Here is a 20,246-nt window from a genome sequence, read left to right as displayed (position 1 = left end):
AATTACTTAAAGATAAAATAATTAACCCTAATAACTTTCTTTCATTTAAATCAATATTTGTTATATATACAAAATACTGTCAGTTCTATAGTATAGTACTTCAATAAATTTAAATTTTATAAATAATGCATTTAAAAATTGTGAAATTTAAATTGATTTCAATTTGTTTTCTTAATAATCAAATTTAAATCTATTAATATATATTTAGAGTATATAGGTACTCAAAAAAGTTTTGAGACAAATCAGAAAATGAAAAGCAAAACTCTTTAAATTTTAAAAAACTGTATTACTATTTCAAAGAGATTATCTAATAGCACAATAATTTGTTTGTTAGTTTAATTTCATCATAAGTTGAAATACTTTTATTTATTAATCTAAACTTAGAATTTAAAAAAAATAAATAATTTTCATGCTTTTAAATTAGTTTTAAAGAGACATTATAATTCTAACATACCTCTTTGATTATAGCTAAAAAAAGAATTAAAAAACTGTTTTAATTTAATAACTACTTAGAATAGGTGAATCAAATAGAGGTTGAGGCTAAGAGTTGGGAGAATAAAATTTTTAATTTAAGACATTATGAAGTGCTATTTTACTTTTCATCAAAGAATAATATATAATTAATTATAGAATTAATCAATCATTATATCAACAAAAAATAAATATTTGATATATATTTCATTTATTGTAATTAATATTATCATATCATTTAATCATTGATTTATATCTTTTTTTGAATTATAAATTGGTCTAAAAATTTGTTTAAATTTTATACTATTAAAACAACCCCTTTAAATTTTTATTTAAAGAGTTCAAATATTGAATGAAAGAAAGAAGTATCAAAAAATTTAGACATTTTTACAAAATTATAATGATGATTTCTAAATGGTAAAGTAAAAAATATTTTCTCTAAATTTTTGGATTTGTCGCTAACTAAACAAATTAACGTAATAAATATTTGATTGTAGTCTTGAAATCAAATATTTTCTATATTCAGAGTTTATCAAATTATCAAAGAATATTTAAAATTTAAATTAATTTAATCAGATTTTACTGCATAAAGAAATATTTATCTACCTGATGTAAAAAAGTGTGAAAAGGTATTACCAATATTAATTTCGATCAAAAACTACTCTTCTAAGGATATTTTAATTAATTTGTGCACGAATTTAATTTTATGAACAATTTTTTTATCTATTTCTATCATTTAAATTATATATTTTTTATCGAATTTAAATAAGATATATTATACTAAACATTTTATTATTTTTAAAAGCATTTTAAATAACTATTAAAATTCAAATTTAAATTTATTTTATCAGATTTTACAAAATTGATAAATTTTTTGAAAAAAGTGTCAAAAAATATTGCCAATATTAATTTCTATCAAAAGTCACTCTGTTCAGGATATTTTAATTAATTTAATGTACATATAATTTTATACTCAATATTTTAGTCTATTTCTATTATTTCAATAATTTATTTTTACATAATTTAAAATAAACTTTTTAATGCAAAACACTCTATTAATGATATATGTAATTTGAATATTTTAAAAGTGTTAAATTATTTTTTTCTCACCTATTTTTTAAAACTTTTTCTGACCTGAAAATCAATGATCTATTTTTTTACTTACAAATTTTAAGTTGACTTGATTTTTTTTAAAGTTAAAAATTAGATTTTACAAATCAAAATACAATTATAAATTAATCTCCAAAGCTAATTAATATTTTAAGGAAAATATGAATTTTTTAGGATAAAATCTATTTCCTTAAAATATTGATTAAAATTCATTAAATAAACTTTTACTCATATTAATTTACTTTTGAAAATAAAATACAAAATTAAAAAAAATACTAGTAAAAATCTTATTATAAAATTCGTAAATAGATTGAATAAAAGTAAAATTATTTTTATTAAATTAATGAGTTCTCATCAAATAAATATGTCTACTTGTTCATTTCATATCTGGTTTTTAAACAAAATATTTTGAGGTTTTTGTTTTTGAAAATTATCTTCTTATTTCTAAATTTTAAGAAACCTAACTTTTATTTTTTTTAAATTAAATACAACCTAATTTAATTATCAGGAAGATTATCAAATTATTTATCAGATATTAAAATAATTGGAACACATATGTGTTAATTTTGTTGATTACATTAGTAAATTTATCAAAACTCTTTACATGGTATATATTGTTAATACTATTTAGAAATCCAAACCAAACCCAATTCTCCAAACAAGCTTTTCCCTCTTGTTAACAATTTTTATTTCATAAAAAATATTTGCTAAGCTAAATAATAAAAAATTTAAGAAAAAATATCATAAAATATTATCAAGAATATCTCAAAATATTCAAATAAGAAGATAAAAATTAAAAAATGTATTAAATTTTTAGTATGTTTTAGAGTTTTTTTATTTACTTTCAGGGATAAGTAGGGAAGAAATTTTTATAGAGTAAATAAATAATCTTGATTTTTCTTATGGAAAGAAATTTTACAAGTATTTTACAAAATAATTGAGATATGTTTAAAATTATCAAAAAAATTATTAAAAATTGAAATATAAGATGTAATGTATCTTTTATTCTATATTAAATTAATTTGTTACTTTAACAACATTATAATAATAAATCATATTTATTAATTTTTAATTATATTTTAAAGTAATAATTATAATATTTTAAAAGCCTGTAAAAGAGTATATGGTATTAAAAATAAATAAATAAAACATATAAATTACAATAACCTTAAAATAAATAAAAAAATGTAAAATTAATAATAATAACAAATGCCCACTGTTTAGATGTATCCTTCTCCTGTACCTCAGCAGCCCTTATTTATCTAAGATGTGAAGGTTGATAACTAAATATTAGCTACTTCTCCATAACCTACATAAGCCTACTGTAGTACTTGTAATAAAAATATTGTTACTGAAATAAAAACTTAATCAGGATGTGGCACTTTTACATGTGCAGTCATATTTGGTTTTGTTGCAGGATTATGTTGTATTCCGTTTTGCACAGATAGGTGTAAAAATAAAATACATAGTTGTCCTACTTGCAAAAATACACTCGGATATTGTGAATATAAATTTTGTTGATTTATAAGGTATTCTAAAAAATTATGCTTTTTAAATAATTAATTAATTAAATATATTTAATTAAAATAGCTTTAGTATTAAATTATCAAAAATAAGTAAAAAAAGAAAGGAATTTCTAATGATAAAATATAAGATTTTTAAAAAATCCAGTAAAAAAAATTAAAATCTAAAATGAAAGTAAATTATATTTTTGTTGTGTATTTTTTTTTTTTACTAATGAAACAATTACCATAGCTTTTAATAAACTAGATTAATTACTTTATATATGATAAAAATATTTGTAGTAAAGTCATAATCATTAAAAATAGTTTCTTTTCAATCTTATTTTGATTGAATAATTTATGCTAAAAACATAATTATCAAAGTTTTTTTTTTTTGAAATATTAAAAAGATACAAAAAGAAAAGTGATAAAACTTCAAAAACTTTATGAAAAAAATGTTTATTTCATATATTCTGCTTCTTATCTAAACTTCATCCTTAAACTATTGCCATCATCATTCACAAGTTTACCTACAGTACTTAAATTATAATTAATTATATACCTGTTTATTTCAAAACTTATTTTTATTGCATTTATTTATTTTATCGAAAGGTTAAATTTTTGCTTAAATTTTAGAAAATTTTAATCAAAATTTAAGTGAAAAAAATATTTTATTTTAAGATGTTTTCAATAAGAATAATATTTTATATTAAATGGAGTAAAAGAAATAAAATATAAATTAAATTTATTTATATTCTTAATAAAATTATATATCCTTCCTTAGTTAATTAAGCTTTAAGTAATATTTGAAAAATTTGTGTTGATAAGCAGCTTAAGTAAGAATAACTCTAAAATGCAAATATGTGATTAATAAGAACTAAAAATTGAAATTTATTGGTTTTTGTAAATTTATTAGTCTAAATAATAAATGAAGATATAGATAGAGTCACTAATATTATGATAAAATATGTAAAATTAGTAATAATTATAAATAAGGAAATTAGAATAGGAATAACTTAGTATTCTTTATTTCTTCGAATAGTTTTAATCCTTTTTTCGATTGAATAGAATGCTGAAAATAGAAGATAAAATTACAATTTTTAAAATAGCTACACTAGTTTGGATTAAGACCATTTAGTTTTTATTAGTTGTGCTATTCTTCAAATTTATTCAAGTAAAAAAATTCATTCTTTAACCATATTTTTAGATTAATAGACTTTAAATCTTTTTTGGAAATAATTCACTAAGCAATAGCTCAAATGACTAAAAAAAGGATTATCAAAAAACTAAACATTTAAAAAAATTTAAATAATATTTTTCAGAAATAATTTAAATTTTTAATTAAAAGCAAACGAGCTATGCAACTTATTTTTTAGTGTTTTTTGGCATAGACAAGGTTCTCCGAATAATTATTTTATACCACAGAAAGATATTCATTCCTTTACTGATTCTTTTAGTTATTTTGTAAATGGAAGAAGTACTGACTCTATACATATATAATCGAAAAGACAGATAGATAGTAGATATGATGTATACTCAAACAGTTTTTATAAATGTCCTGCTCATTCCTTAGATTATTATTTTATTTATTTGGATGTACTTTTCTTAAAATCAATAAACATTATTTATAGCTTTACCTTGCATCTTGCTACTCTCATTTTACATAAACTTAGTTTGGGTTATTTCTTTTGAGTTCGATCTCAAAGAATACTTGTGCACTCTATTAATTTTTAAAGAACTTTACTGTTAAGGATTTTAATTTGTTGGATTTATTGGCTTGATATTTTGCTGCAGAGTTATTAATAACTATTTCTTCTACTTGCTTATCTTAAATTTAGTGTTGAGTTTAATTATGACTTTGAGGTTTATTAATTCTCCTTTGTACACAAAGGGCTCAAAATTTGAAATATTTTATTATTTTTTAATCCTTTTTTTGGCAATTTTTATGAATTCAGGATGTGATTTTAGAAAAATTAAATAGGCTTTTAACGTTGATTCTATTAAATAATTTAGAGTCAAAAATCTCAACACGTTTCTTGTTATAAGATTTGTTTAAACCTTATACTTGCTTTCTATATTTATTATCTGCATATCAACTGATAAACCATACTCTTAAAATTTCAAAGATCATCTTCAATTAGATTAAAATAGTTTCTATATGATTGTATTTGTATTTTCAATAGCTAGTGTTGCAATACAATTGAAAGATATTTGGATTTTAATATTAATACCTTATTTAAATAATAAACATCAATGCTTTGAAATAGATGATATTGATTAACTGATTGAGCTAAACAATCTTTAAAAAAGTAATCAAATGAATAATTACGATCTGCAATTTGTTTCCTTTTTTTTCCCCAGAGATAACTCTCTCATAAAATAGGAACATTAAAAGGAATTTGATTTTTGTCTTTTGTTTAATTTTGACTAAAATATTGAATTAATCATCCCTTAAGTAGGGGAAAGACTACCGATGATAGAAGATTAATACCATCACATTGTATTCTTTAAGAGAATGATTGACATATAAAGCTTTTAAAATTATTTAGAATAATTTCAAATTACTTCTTTTATCAACTAAATTTAATTTGACTTTCATACAAACATGCAAGATTTAGTATAAATTATAAAGCTAATCTCCTCAAATTCTTATGAAATTATAGTCAAATCTGAGAACATTCCAAATAGCATGGTTAATTTATAACTCTAATAAATTCAAATTAAAAAATTCACAATACTTCATTATATAGCCTTTGATAAAAATGTAATGGAGTTTATTTCAATCAATCCCTTTCTTGCTTTTTATGATTTATTTGAGATTTGAAAATAATTTTATTCATCCCTCCTTTTTAACAAGCTTACTAAATAAATAAATAACTAATAAACTAACTAACTAACTAAATACCAAAGTAAATAACCAAATATCTACTAAGTAATTGACTTTATAACTCAATTTTAATAAAACTACTAATAACTACTCATAAATATAATCAATATTCTTAAATTTCTCAAATGTCTAACAAATTAAAGAATAACAAACATACTAACTAACTAACAAATAAACACTAATTTTAAATTAATTAAATAAATAAATTTATAAATCTAAGATGCCTAAAAATATATTTGTTGAATTATCTGTTTTACAAGATCTAAGATTAATTTTTAACTAGATTATATATACAATTTTGGTAATAAATTAATTTTATTATTACATAGTTTTACTGAAAATAATTATATTTTTTTTTTTTGATGATAAAAAAATTGTAAACTTTATTATTAGATTCTTAGGTTTAATAAATATGTTCTCTTAAATAAAATTTAAAATGGATAAATACTTTTTATTATTTTAGATATTAAATTTATTTTTTTAAGTTTTCAAAAATAATTTTACTTAAAATAAATGAAGGAAGGAGATTTGTTAATTTTTAAAAATATGGAGCAGTTGAATCAAAAAAAGTAAACATGAATGATTGATTATTATTTTTTATTTTATTTTGAAAACATTTAGTATTGATTAAAAGATAAAAATAGATCTAAAAATTATTTGTGAAATCTGTTTATAAATATTTATAATAAAGACAAAAAAATGGTAGTACTAGGAATTTGGGCATCTTGCTAAGAAAATAATCAAATAAATATAATAAACCAAATTTTCATAACTTTGATATCAATAAAAAACAATGTAAGTAAATTCGAAGTGAAAATTTTAGAAACAAAAAAGAGAAAAATTTCTTATTTACAAAATAATATTAAAAAAATTGAAAGGTGCTTGTTTCACACATTATTTTTATGAAATAGCCATGCAAATAAAGCAACAATTTAAATTTGAAAAACTCCAAATTAATTAGATAATCTTTTTATAATAGACAATTTGATAATCAATATTTCATATTTTTGGCTAGATAAATTCGAGAAAATCTCCTTCTTTTTATAAATTATCCATCAAATAGCTTTTATCTGAAATATGTAAGACTAAGAGATTTTAGAACTAAGATTAGTTAGAGTAAAGAATAAAATCTTTACAAAATTTCAAAATTCGTTTAATTAAATAGCTAGATATCAAATAAATATATCATAATTTTTATAAATTATAAATTACAAAAAAATGATGTTGAAAACTACCTGTGTGGTTTTACTAAATATGTGAATGTAAGCCACTTAGCATTAAACATACTCAAGTGCTTATAAAATTTTTTTGTATTTATTTATTATATTTTTTCATTTATCAAACACAGATTTTGTAATTAAATTTTTTATATCTAATTAAAATATCACGCACGAAAAGGCAAATAAACTATTGGATTTTGTAAAAAAACAATTAAATAATTAAAAAAAAGTAAATTAAATTAATATTCGCAGTTTGGAAATAAACTCCTTAAAAAGTTTAACTAAATAAATAAATTAACACCAATCATGCAACCTCAATACGGACAACCAGTTTATATTTAATAATAGCCCTATCCTGGCACATATTAACCCTAATAAGGTGGTTATTACTAACAACCAGTTATGGTTTAACCAGGATATGGCCAATAATAGGTTTTAGTAGAAACAGTTATGATTGCTTAAGAGGTTCCCTAAGGATATCCTGCAGGACAGATGGGAATGGGAATGGGAATGGTAAATTGGAATATATGAGATTATATAAAATTTATTATTATGAATTAAAATTATATTTTTTCATTCAATTTTTTTAAATTAACTTTTTTATAAAGAATTAATAGAGATATTTACCAAATAATGCTAATGGATGTGAATATACAACCAGAATTTAATGCCCTTCTTGCTAAAAGGAAGTTAATACAATTGTCGAAAATAAGTCTGGTGGTGCTGTGTATGGCTGGGTAGCCATTACTTGCTTATGTTGTTTCCCTTTCTGCTGTATTGTAAATAATTAAACATTTTATTTAGATTCTATTTGAATTCTAAAAAACTAGTCCATAATTTTATAACTCCTTTTTATATATATTTAAATAGCCTTTATTTATTGATTCATGCAAAGATAAAGTACATAAATGCCCTTCTTGTCAAGCCGAAGTAGGAATAAACCAAAAAAGCATGTGCTGAAAGTTTTGTGTTAAGAAATTAATTATTATATTATAAGAGATTACTATTTATAAAATAAATATTAAGAGACTTTTTTTAGTAAACGAAGAAAGCTTTCCATATTCAATATCTTCTTATTGTATTAATTTGTCTAAATATTTCTCTATTTTCCTAAATTTTCTTTTACAAAATGATTTCTGTTTTTAATTAGACATATATTTTTCACTATAACCTCACATTATGTAAATAACTAGACTGAATACTAACTAATTTTTTCTCTCAAACTTTAATAATCAAATCAAATCAATATATTTAAACAAGTTTAAATGTATATTTTTAGGATAACACATTTTGATCATTCATTCATTAATTCTCTGGATTATTAAAAGAAAGCAAAAAAAAAAACCTAATTTAGGAACTTAATGATTTGAAAAATAAAGGCTATAGATTATATCCAAAGACTATGAATTTCTCAGTAGTTGTCTATTATACAATAATTAAGCAATATAAAACAATAAATTTAACTTCATAATTAATAATAATTGGCATTTTGCTAGAATTTAATACAAATTTAAAATTATTTAATAAAAAAATTAAACTAGCAAGAGGCCATTGAAAAAATAATTGTTTCTTAAGATTGGAAGCAATGAATACTAAAATTTCTCTCTAAATTTAATGAACAAATCTTTATATATCAACAAATGTAAAGATATATTTTAAGATAACAAATTTCATCATTTATTTATTACTGCATTATTTGTGAAAAAAATAAAGAAAGTATTTTTATAAAAAACCCTAATTAAGATCTTAAATGATAAGATAAAATTATAAATTATTTGATTATATCCAATGAATATGAATTATATAGTAATTATTATTGCACAACAGTTAAGCAAGCGAGATACAAAAGATAAATTTAATTTTACAATTATTGATAGATAATATATATTGCTAGATTTGAATACAAATTTTTATTTCATCAAGAAGAGACTAAACCAGCAGGCATTGAAGAAGTTATTGTTTCTAAAGGTTAGAAACCCAATTCTTCTATTGGAATACCGAATTCTACTAATTTTGCTTCGTAAACTCTGATGGCATCGTTATATGCTTTAGTGGCATGGTGAATGGAATATTTTAAATTCTTAATTAAAGTATTTTTAGCTTCTATTGATTGTTGGACTCTTTGCTTGAGCTATTCGTGTAAATTATGGTCTAATCCAGCGTTATCGATAATGGTACGGAGTTCTTCCTCCTTTTTTAAATAAAAACAAATATTAATTAATTTTTTAAGTTCCCAAAAAAATAGTATTAAGTTCATACCTTATTATTATATTCTTTTAATAAAATTTATAAACGGTTGCTTAAAACGTTATTATTGAGGTCTGCATTCTTTTTAACTTCTTATGTTATATCTTCGAATTTTTTTTCTAATTCTTGCTTCTCTCTGACTACCTTTAGAAAAATAGTTAGTTTTTATTTAATTAAGTCTTGATAATAATCAATCAAAATTTTATTTACTTTTTCGTATTTTTCGTCCAAATCCTTTCCATCTCTTTCTAATTTTGTAATTTTATCTTTAAGTGTGATAGCCTTAGATTTCAAATTTTGGAGCGACATTTTATGCTAAATATTAATAAAAATATTACATTCAAATACTTTACTATAAAAAAAAAGGAATCTTACTTTAGCAAACTATTTTAAATCTTCTTTGAGTTTATTACGAATTTCACGATGTTTGGCCAAGGGCTCTTTGAGTTGTTCATTTTTGGCTTAATTATCTGCAACGTTTTTGGTGTTGAGTTAAATATTAGCATAAATTTAAGCAATTTTTTCCTTGTGTGCTTTAATCAAATTAAGATTTTCAGCAGTGATGTCATTATAATATTTCTTTAGTTCAGCGAAAGCCTTCTCGTGGTTATTCATTAATTCGTTGATATGAAGATTTTTTCTTTCTTCAAGCTCGTGAATTTCGACTTTTAGTTTTAATTCTAAGTCTTCTTTTAGCTTTGCTAGACGTTCTTCATACTTGATAATCAAATTATTGATAAGCTCATCAAATTTCTTCTATTGAATTTTAAGGAGTGACTAGTGATCCTTCTTTTCTTCTTACACTTATTATATATTTGCTTTTTCTTTTTCCAAGTATTCTGATTTCAACTAAGTTTTTAGCTATTTCATATTCTTGGTAATATCTTCGAAGTAAGCATCTTCCTTCTCTTTTGCTTTTTTACCATCATCTTCAATATTTAAATTGCTCTTTTCTTACTCGTACTCTAAATGTTTAACCTAATAACCAAATGAATTTATTTTAATTTAGATTTATTTAATTAACTTCTTATAATATTTTTATTATAATAGTTATATAATTTTCTAGGCACCAATCCTATTTATGGGCTCTTCTAATTTCAAATTATTTGAATAATAATTTTAATTTACCTTTTATAGAAATACTTTGACATCTATTCTATGTTTACTTTCTTTTTCTTCAGCTTCTGTTTCTTTGTTTGATATTTTTGTTTTCACTTCAGAAATCTCTTTTAACGTGTTATGATAGAAATTTTCAACCATATCTCTATCCATTTATATATAGTTTCTGTTTGTTCTCATTTCATTAACTCTCTCTTTTATATTAAAATATACTTTTAATTTCATGCATAATAAAAAATTCCCAATTGATGCAAATCGTTTCGATAGCAATCATTATCATTTCATTTTAAATTATTTTTTTGTTATTTAGATTTAAAAATTTTTGCGTTTCATAATTTTAAAAACATAAAATTATTTGCAATCATTTTAATAAAGTTTTATAAATTTTTAACAAAATACCTTTCAGTTTCTCTAATGTCTGAGTTAAGTCAGCCCCTGTCATGCTCTTATACTCATCATCAGGTTCCTATTTTTAATTTTATTAAATTTATTATAATCCTAAAAGTTGTTGTTTCTATGATCTAAAAATGTATTTATTTATTAATAATTTATATCAATAATTTAATGATTTCTCTAAATGAAATAGATTTTTTATAAATCTGCTAACATGTTTATCTTAGATCTATCAAATTGAACTAAAACGAATGAAATTTAAGTAAAAACTTTAAATCATTGTTAATTACTTCCTCTTTCTTCTTCTTTCCTTTAGCTTTTTTTGGAGGCATTTTTATGAAATATTAGTAATTAATTATCTATCTATCTTCTTTTTAACTAAGATTCTATTTAATTTTCTTGTTTTTTGAATTTATATAATAATAAATAACTCATTCAATTTTCTTTATAAAAATTTTAATAAAATGTAAAACAATCTAATGATAATAAATAGTTCATTCAATATTTGCTTTCTTTAATTTAATAAGCTAAATAGTTATTTATTCAATATTAATCAATTAATTATAAATTAATTTAATTTGCTATTCACTCGCTCACTCATTTAATATTAATTATAAATTAAATTATGCAGTTTTATTTGTTTTCATTTTAATAACTCTTAACTGCTAATATATTTGTATTTTTCTTAAATCATTATTTTTCTTCAACTTTTTTTCCTTTTTACAATATTTTTTGTTCATAAAAAAATTTGAAAAAAAACATATAAAATCATAAAACAAAATGCTTCAAAAACATTACGCTAATTTTATTTAATTATATACCAATTAAAATGATTTTTCAAATAAAAAACAAAAAATAAAACTAAAATTTATACTTATTTGAAAAAAGCTGAAAATGTACAGCTATGTGAATTATAGATTTTAGAGTTTTAATTTGTTTAATTATTTTTATTTCTTCTTAATTTATATATTTATTAATTTGTTTATTTGTTTTTATTTATTTAATTTATTTGTTTTTATTTTTTTATTTATTTACTTAATTTATTTGTTTTTATTTATTTATTTTTAAATTTATATGTTTTTAATTGTGTTTTTAAATTTCAGCATAAGAGAGGCTTAAGAGATTTATAATGCGTTTAGGAGTTAGCGAGTATAGATCTATCAGGAGTAGCGTTCCTAGTTTAAAAAATACTTTTATATATTGTATCAAGATACTGAACCTGAATCAGGTTAGAAAAGAGAGGGGGAAAAGTATTGTTGGATTGATGATAGATATTTCTTAGAATAAAAATTCAAAGATAAAAGAGAGAATTCATCAATCCAGCAATAGGAAAGGTTATAATCTATGAATATGAGTTTAAAAAACTAATTTTGGGGGGATTTGAGCTAGGTACATTCATTATTTTAAAATGGAATTTAAAAACTTATTTTATATATTCAGTTGATTATTTTTAGACTTTCCTTATCTTGATTTAATTTTTTTTCTTTTATGAATTTTATTTTTAATTATTATTTATTTCTTCAGATTAATTAATTTTCCTCTAAATGGTAAATAGGAAACTCTTAGCTAAAAAGTTTTTACTAATGCTCAAAGATAAATAAAAGTGATCTTTTATTAATTTTAATTTGTTAAATGAATATTATTTGAAGACTTCCTATGAATTTTAATACATTTTTATTCATCATCTAAATATTTCCAAATAAAAAATAAACTCTAAAATAATTTCTAAAATTAATTAATGGTCTTTTAAAAAATTATTTAATTTCTACCTAAAATTAATTATTTTATTTGTGAAAAAAATATTTTGATTTGAGTTTTAAACTAAATAAATTTTATAAAGATGGAATAATTAAATTGAAAAACTCTTGTAATTTATTGCAACTTAATATAAAGAATTTATTTATATATTGATAATCTAATATCAAAAAAATATTAACTCAAATTTAATATAAAACTCTTTTATTGTTATAAATGTAAAACCATTATTTAAAATGGATTTCAAATTTCTTTAATTTCTGTTAATTTTTATCTTTCTTATTTGTTTTAATAATCAAAGTACTAATTTTTAGTCTAATTATTAATTTGAGATTTGTGTTTATTGTGTAAACTTTATTGACTAGTTTCTGAATATTTCAAATCTGTGTTTAATGAGCTAGGATCTTATTTTATTTATTGGCTCTTCATGTAGGCATGAGCATTTGTGTTTTATATAAGCTTGTTGAGAGCATTATCTTGTTGATATGTCATCATTATATTTTTACTAACATTCATAAATGGTGAGTAATCTCTAGGTTATACTAATTTTTTTTGTATGTTGCTTTTATGTGCTTAATCAACGGATGAATATTTAACTACGCTTTCTTGTATTTAAAGCAATCTTGGCTTAATATTTTCTGTTTGCTGAGTTTGGCAAATCATAAAATCAGGCTTTTTGCTTTCTAAATTTAGTATTTTTTCTCTGATTACTCCATTTTTCTCTCTATTTAATTGATTAAAGAGAAAATTAAATTCTTAGTGGTTTAGTATGTAGTTGCAATCTGTTTGTCTTTAGTTTTTTTTTCCATCTTAATGACTGAAAAATTATTAAACATTGTAAAAGTCATTCTCTTATTTCATGTTTTTATCTTAAATATTCTTATTCTAATCCAAGTTATAAGCATTATTTATTGACTGCTGGTGATGAATACTATCTTAAAATGAAGTGCTTCTATTTTTTGTTTGAAATTTTGCCTTTTATAATCTCAAACTATTTTCTGAAATATTATGAAGCTCTTTAAGAGTAATCTGGATATCTCTTGACTGCTTTGGAATCTCTATATGAGTAGAATTGTAATCAGAGTCGAAAACTTTATTCTTTATCATTCTGAGAGAGCTTTCAACCAATTTTTTCTAATTATTTTTAGGTGGCTCTCTAAAATTCAGAAAGTAGTCTTTAGAAAGTAAAGTTTTTTATTCTAACCTCTCCATACTATTACTTATTAATTATCAGTATAATAAAAATTATTATCTTTTAATAATCAAATTAATAAATGAATGGATTAAAATTAGTATTTTATTATGATATCTTAATTGGCTTATTTTTCAAAAAAATAAATTTATTTTCCAAATATCATGTAAGAGTTGCATATAATATTAGTGCTTTATGATTTCAATTTTACTTTTTAATATAAAATTAAATTTAAAGATATTTTAATTTTTCTGAAAATTCAATTCTATTAATCTCTGCAACTCTAAAAGGTTACATTTCTCTAAAATAAACATTCAATTTTAACATTTAAATATTATATTTCCTCACAAAAGGCTTAATTTGACTTTAAAAGATTGAGTTTAGTTTAAATATTAAACATAATGAGATATAAGTTAAAAGTAGTCTAAAATTTGAATTAATTTTAATAAATTTATTAATCTAGCTAAATAAGTTTATAATTTAAATTAAATTTTAATTTAGATAAATGTTGAATAGAAAAAAAAATTTTAGAGCTCATTACAGTAATAAGAGCTCGTTTTCTAATACAGATGACAAAGGTCTAGAAAAAAGTATTAACTAAGATTTCATAACTCCAAAAAATGGTTTTGAATATCTAAAATTTAATATGAAAAAACATTAAAATTAAATTTAAAGTTTGGACAATTCATTTTAATCAATTTAACAAAAAAATTTAATACAAGAACTTCATTAGAATTTTTACAGCTCTAATTAAGGTTAATTTCAATACATCACTCCTCTGTTAAAATAAAATGGAATAGATCAACACTTTAATCAAACCAACAATAATTATTAAACTAATTCCTCTAACTAAATGAATAGCTTATAGCAATAAAGTAATGAATAAATTCATTAAAATGGTTTTGATAGAGGTACTTTTCCTATAAATAAATATTTTTAATTTTAAAATATAAGCTTTCCATTTATTAATGGTTAAAGTAGTAGTGGTTTATTAAATTAGATTAATGATTCAAATTATATTATTGATAAAAGCTTTTCATCACTTTAATAAACCAATAATCAGGATGTAATTAAAAGAAAGCTCTCAAACTTTGAAGAAATTACTCCATAAATGATAGAAAATGCTTACAGTAATTCAAATAACTTTGATTCTGATTTAATAAAGTTTTAAAATGAATTTCCAAGTTTGAATTAGAATAGCCTTTACTTTGATTAAAATATAAATACTAAATGCTTAAATGACATTCATAATAACTAATTTTAAAATAAATTTTAAGAATCAAATTACTAAAAAGATTAAAAATTCTTCTTTAATTTTCCTTCATAATTGTGCGATAATTAATATGAAATTGACTAAAAAACCCTTGATTTTTAATAAAATTAAAATAATTATATATTTTTTAAATAAAAATAAGATTAATTAAATTAGGCCTTATTAGATTAATCATATAATAAGAATAAAGGCCTTTATTTTTCATAAAATTTTAATAATAATTTTATTGGAGAAGAAAGTTTATCATAAAAATCTGATTAACTTGACTAATTCAATAAAGATTAATAGAATTACTTCGAAACTGATAACATTTAGCAAGACTAAGATATATCATAAGTAAACTTTATAAATGATTAAATTGAGTGCAAAGTCAATAGCTAACGTGATATATTTCAAATAAATTAAGACTCACAATAATAAAAAAATTTTAATTGTTTTATAGAGTAAGTAGGTTATCCAAATAATTAATTCAATTAAAACTTTAATGAAATTAAATAAAATTTCTAAAATAACTAAATTTATAATTTAGAAAATGATGATTAAGATTAGTTAGATGAATTCTAAAACTAAATTTAATAATAGTAAAACAACGAAGAAGTTTAAAATTAAAATAGAATAAAACATTAATGCATTAATTAAAATGAGTAGTTTTAAATCAATTAAATATCAATTGATTCAGTTAAACCCTCTTAAAACAATCTTTTATTTAATTCAACTAAATCTTAAAAGTCTTCTTCTAAAAAATAATCGCCTTACTAAAGCCTATCAGAGAATAAACTGAGCTTTTACATAGATTCTATAAAATCACAATTTAAAGGAAAATAATTTTTCAACTCTCAGAAAAATAATAATGAAAAGTAAATTCAAGATAGCAATTTAAAAGATAATCAAAATAATTAATTTGATTATTAAAAAGAAGAAGAATAAACTGAGCCAAAATAAAATATTTTTATAAGTAAAAAAGAATAGTTTTTCAGTGAATAGTAAAATATTATTAAACACAAAAATATTGAAAAAAATAAGATCTTAGTATTTACTGATATAGCTCCAAAACCAGTAAAAGATACATCAAATTAATTTCAATCTCATAAAGATCTAAAAAAGAATCATTTTTCTATAGCTGAAGAATAAGAAGAGTATGATGATGATGATAATGATAAAAATGATGATGGGGAAGAAGAACAAGAATAAGAAGAAGAAGAAAGCAAAGTTTAGGATATTTTAAATTAACGAGATAAATAAAAAATGGAAGAATTTGATTCAATTTATAATGAGTTTAATAATGGTCTTAAATAAAAATTGTCAGACTAAATCAAGATAAATTAATTAAACTAAACAAATATGTTTGGACAAATTGATAATCATAATTATAAATAATAAGCTGAGTTGTAAGAAAGTATCTTTAGTAGTAATAAATACTAAATAGATAAAAGATTAAACTCAAATCAAATGCATAACTCAAAAGGCATGTAAAAAAATGATACGAAAATTAATTCAAATAAAACTCAACTCTAATTATTTTCAAAGTAAGTGAAAAAAAGAAAAGAAATAAATTATTCTGAGGATAAGTTAATGTAAAAATAAATAACAGAACAATCTGAAATATATAGGTAACATATAGTTGCTATTATAGAAAATCATGCTAACTAAGTTGGATTTGCTGCGTTCAATGTTCAAACAGGTTAAATTAGTATTAGTCAAATAGTTGATAGATTAACCTATTTAAATACAACATCTACAATTTTTGCTTTTTATCCTCTTGAAATTATTTTTTCAAATACTCAGTCAAGTAGCTATTTAGTCAAAATTTTGCAGCAACAACTACCTCTTACTAAATTTACTTCTGTAAAAAGAAACTACTTTGATGAAACCAAAGGAGAATCTATCCTCAAAAAAAAAAGCTCAAATTTAATTTAGAAATTAGATAATCTTTATGTTGCATTAGCATCTCTTAATGCATTAAGTAATACATTATTTTAATATTTAAATCTTGATTTAACATTAAATGAAAATAAATTTTTATCAATCATTTAAATAAAAATTACATAAATTTTTTAATTATAGTTAACCATATAGAGGTAACTCAAGAGCTTTATCTTTTAAAAGAATAACTTTAAATTGGGTTTATATAGATGGATAGCATTTTGGTTATGGACCATAAAACGGCTTTGGATCTAGAATTATTAATTTAACAGTTGAGTTAAAATGAAAAAGGTAGTCTCATTAGTCTATTTAAAATATAGACAGTGGCAGGCAAGAGATTGTTAAGATCAAACTTATTGTAGCCGTTAAACGACCTTAAAAGTTTGTAAGATAGATAAAGTGCTGTATTTGAATTTACAATGAATTAAGACTCTATTGTAACATTTTAGAATATTTTAAAGAATTTTAAAGACTTTGAAACATCAACTGTGAAATTTATTCAAAAGATTAAATATTTAGAAACAAATAGAATAAGATAATATTTAATTCATATTTATAAAATATTTACGTTTCTTAAAAAGCTCTCATAGTTATAATTGCAACTCTAAATAATAGATATGTAAAACAGCTACATAAAAGAATTAAAAAACCTTTTATGTGATTAATAACTTGAATAGATTAAAGAATCAATTAAATAAAATTTAGACTTATCCTATTTAGAAAAGATTTAAAATTAACAACAACATAAGTCTCATGATCTTGTAAATAAATATTTTATTTTTTAATAATTTAAAATTTTGATTTGAAAAAGTATATTTATTTTTATTATTTTAATAACTTTCAAAAATTTCAAAATTACTAACTTATTTATTATATTTAAAAAATAAAAGTTAAAAAATTTATTTTTTTATTATTTAAAGTCTATTTAAAAAAAATATATATAATATTGATTTCAAAATAAAATCTTAATTTTATTAAAAACAATTTAAAAAATTTATTTAATAAAAATAGATATATTTTATTCTTAAAGCAGAAAAGGATAATTTGTTGGAAATAGAAAGAACAAAAATGGTGAGCATTTAAAAATATGCAAATGATATATTTTGTGAATATTAAAATAAGCTAATAGGATACGCTAGTTTGGAGCTAAAAGAGAATGAAAATAGAGGTTACTATTTAATAGCTAGAAAGGCAAAAAAATAGAGTTAAAATATAAATTAAAAAAAAATAGAGGAGCTGATAGAAGATAATCTAATTGAGGTAAATGATAATAAAATAGGTAAAAGTTCTCAAATAACTTTCGTGACTTAAATATTTGCAGAGCTATCAAATCGTATAAAAGAAACAAAATATACTCTACTTTTATAGACGCAAAAAATAATCAAATAAATTATACCAATAATTCAAAATTCATTGGGTATTCTTTTTTAAATAAATTCTTTAATTGCTCAGATAGATGTTTGTATATGTTTTGCAGATTTTTATTATTCATTTTCTTCTGAAGAGACCCCTCTCTGCCTACCTAAACTGATTAATGAAGAGATAAACTTATTAGTACTTGATGAATTTTATCATCCTCTACTAGTTTATAACAACAAAGACTAGTGGAGAAGAAAAAGTTCAAATTAAAATTAACAAGATGAAAGTTTTGGACATTCAAATGTGTATATTTAAAAGAATAGCATTTGTATATCTGATTTAAATAATCTTCAACTATTTTTAGGTTAATAAAATTGTGGAAAATCTATATTAATAAAAAGTATTGCGATTATTTAAATAATGGCACAAGTTGGGTGCTATGTTCCTGCTAAAAATGGAGTTATCTCACTAAAAAATTTGATTCTCTCTAAATTTTACACAACAGATAGCATCGAAGAGAAGTAAAGTTCATTTACTTCTGAGCTTTAATAACTCGACTTCATCATAAAATCGAAGGCTTCTAAGGATCAATAAAGAGGTTGCCTATCAGTTAATTAAGCACTTTCTCTATCAAAATCAAAGTAAACTTGATTTTTTAATTAAATCTTATTAACCTAACAATAAAAATAAGGGATAAGACAATAATTCTAATAGATGAATTTTGCAGTAGCAGTTAATACGAAGATAATATTTCAATAAGTCTTGCATTTTTAGAAGAAATATCAATATGCTTTCCTAATAGTTTTTTGCTTTGTGCTTCAAAATACTATGAGCTAGTTCAAATGACTTAATTTTACAATAACTTTTAGTACTTTTTCATAAACTAAGACTATCAACTTAAAGAATTAAATGAAAATGATCAAGAGAATTAAATGATAGATTTTAGCGAAGCAAATAAAATTCTGTATGAATGTTTAAATCCTATCCTCTTGAAGTACATTATTACTAACTAGTTTGAAAATAGTTAAGCAAATGATAATCAACTTCTAAAAACAGATTAATTGCATGTTTAAAATAAAACTCTAAACAAAAAAATTATCAATGACATTGTTAAACAATTCGTGAGTAAGTATTGAAGCAGTAATTGAAATATCATTACAATTTAAACAAAATAATATTTTATATCATTAATACATAAATATCATATAAGCTTGTTTATTGCAATTTTATGTGGTTATTTCTATGAAATATATTTTTTAAAGCTAGCAATTTTAATTTTTATGAGCGATATATATCGTAAGGATTGATTAATTTATTTTTTTTGCAAACAAAAATGGAAGCTTCACTTTATTTTAACTCAATTTTCAATAATCTTTAGTTTGATTACTTAATTTTAAGAGATTAAGGACAAGGAAGCTACATTTAAAGCCAATGTTAATAGCAAAGGATTTTAAATTATATGTTTCTTTTTTGGAGTAAATGAAAATTAGAAAAGATCGAAGTGCTAAACTAAAATGGTATTTATTATAACTTAAAGATGTTTGAAAGAAAGAGCAGTTTGATTGAAACAAAAATAAATAATTATTTTTTTTTAATGCAATAGAAAGATAGATAAATATTTGAAAAATAGCTTTATTAGTTTAATATTATAAGACTTATAAGTTATATCATAGTTATTAATTTAAGATTGAAAATGAATTAAAATAAATGCTTGAACAAAACACAATTTATTAATTAAATTAGGTGTAAGAAGTTGTTGATTAATTAATATTTTATTCTTTTATATGTTTTATAA

At 20.8% G+C, this 20,246-nt stretch overlaps 6 protein-coding genes across 6 annotated transcripts; 4 read left to right on the top strand and 2 right to left on the bottom strand. All coding sequences in view use genetic code 6, as the record gives it.

Annotated features, from left to right (window-relative positions):
- Positions 1-2,766: 2,766 nt before the first annotated feature.
- Positions 2,767-3,102, top strand: TTHERM_00857940 (LITAF-like zinc ribbon domain protein; the record flags this gene model as incomplete). The annotated part of the gene is made up of 1 exon (XM_001021936.1): positions 2,767-3,102. The coding sequence occupies one exon, from the start codon at positions 2,767-2,769 to the stop codon at positions 3,100-3,102; it is 336 nt and encodes a 111-aa protein (XP_001021936.1).
- Positions 3,103-4,050: 948 nt separating this feature from the next.
- TTHERM_000857921 (transmembrane protein, putative) lies at positions 4,051-5,907 on the top strand (the record flags this gene model as incomplete). The annotated part of the gene is made up of 2 exons (XM_012799169.1): positions 4,051-4,257; positions 4,432-5,907. 2 exons carry the CDS (start codon positions 4,051-4,053, stop codon positions 5,905-5,907), a joined length of 1,683 nt encoding a protein of 560 aa, XP_012654623.1.
- Positions 5,908-7,397: 1,490 nt separating this feature from the next.
- TTHERM_00857920 (LITAF-like zinc ribbon domain protein) lies at positions 7,398-8,150 on the top strand (the record flags this gene model as incomplete). Its single annotated transcript, XM_001021934.3, has 3 exons — positions 7,398-7,703; positions 7,799-7,969; positions 8,061-8,150. The coding sequence occupies exons 1-3, from the start codon at positions 7,497-7,499 to the stop codon at positions 8,148-8,150; spliced, it is 468 nt and encodes a 155-aa protein (XP_001021934.2). The 5' UTR covers positions 7,398-7,496.
- A 958-nt stretch (positions 8,151-9,108) lies between these two features.
- On the bottom strand, positions 9,109-11,281 carry TTHERM_00857910 (growth-arrest-specific microtubule-binding protein; the record flags this gene model as incomplete). The annotated part of the gene is made up of 7 exons (XM_001021933.3): positions 9,109-9,381; positions 9,450-9,581; positions 9,648-9,752; positions 9,813-10,415; positions 10,566-10,750; positions 10,956-11,022; positions 11,240-11,281. 7 exons carry the CDS (start codon positions 11,279-11,281, stop codon positions 9,109-9,111), a joined length of 1,407 nt encoding a protein of 468 aa, XP_001021933.1.
- A 1,666-nt stretch (positions 11,282-12,947) lies between these two features.
- Positions 12,948-13,916, bottom strand: TTHERM_00857900 (hypothetical protein; the record flags this gene model as incomplete). Its single annotated transcript, XM_001021932.2, has 1 exon — positions 12,948-13,916. One exon carries the CDS (start codon positions 13,914-13,916, stop codon positions 12,948-12,950), a length of 969 nt encoding a protein of 322 aa, XP_001021932.2.
- Positions 13,917-14,377: 461 nt separating this feature from the next.
- On the top strand, positions 14,378-19,587 carry TTHERM_00857890 (MutS domain II family protein; the record flags this gene model as incomplete). Its single annotated transcript, XM_001021931.2, has 4 exons — positions 14,378-17,132; positions 17,234-17,853; positions 18,104-19,092; positions 19,143-19,587. The coding sequence occupies exons 1-4, from the start codon at positions 14,402-14,404 to the stop codon at positions 19,585-19,587; spliced, it is 4,785 nt and encodes a 1,594-aa protein (XP_001021931.2). The 5' UTR covers positions 14,378-14,401.
- Between the last annotated feature and the right edge of the window lie 659 nt (positions 19,588-20,246).

This window comes from Tetrahymena thermophila, assembly GCF_000189635.1.
Source record: "Tetrahymena thermophila SB210 genomic scaffold scf_8254496, whole genome shotgun sequence".
Lineage (NCBI taxonomy): Eukaryota > Ciliophora > Oligohymenophorea > Hymenostomatida > Tetrahymenidae > Tetrahymena > Tetrahymena thermophila.
The sequence above is the reverse complement of the archived record's forward strand: the minus strand, read 5'-3'. Positions and strand labels throughout refer to the sequence as shown.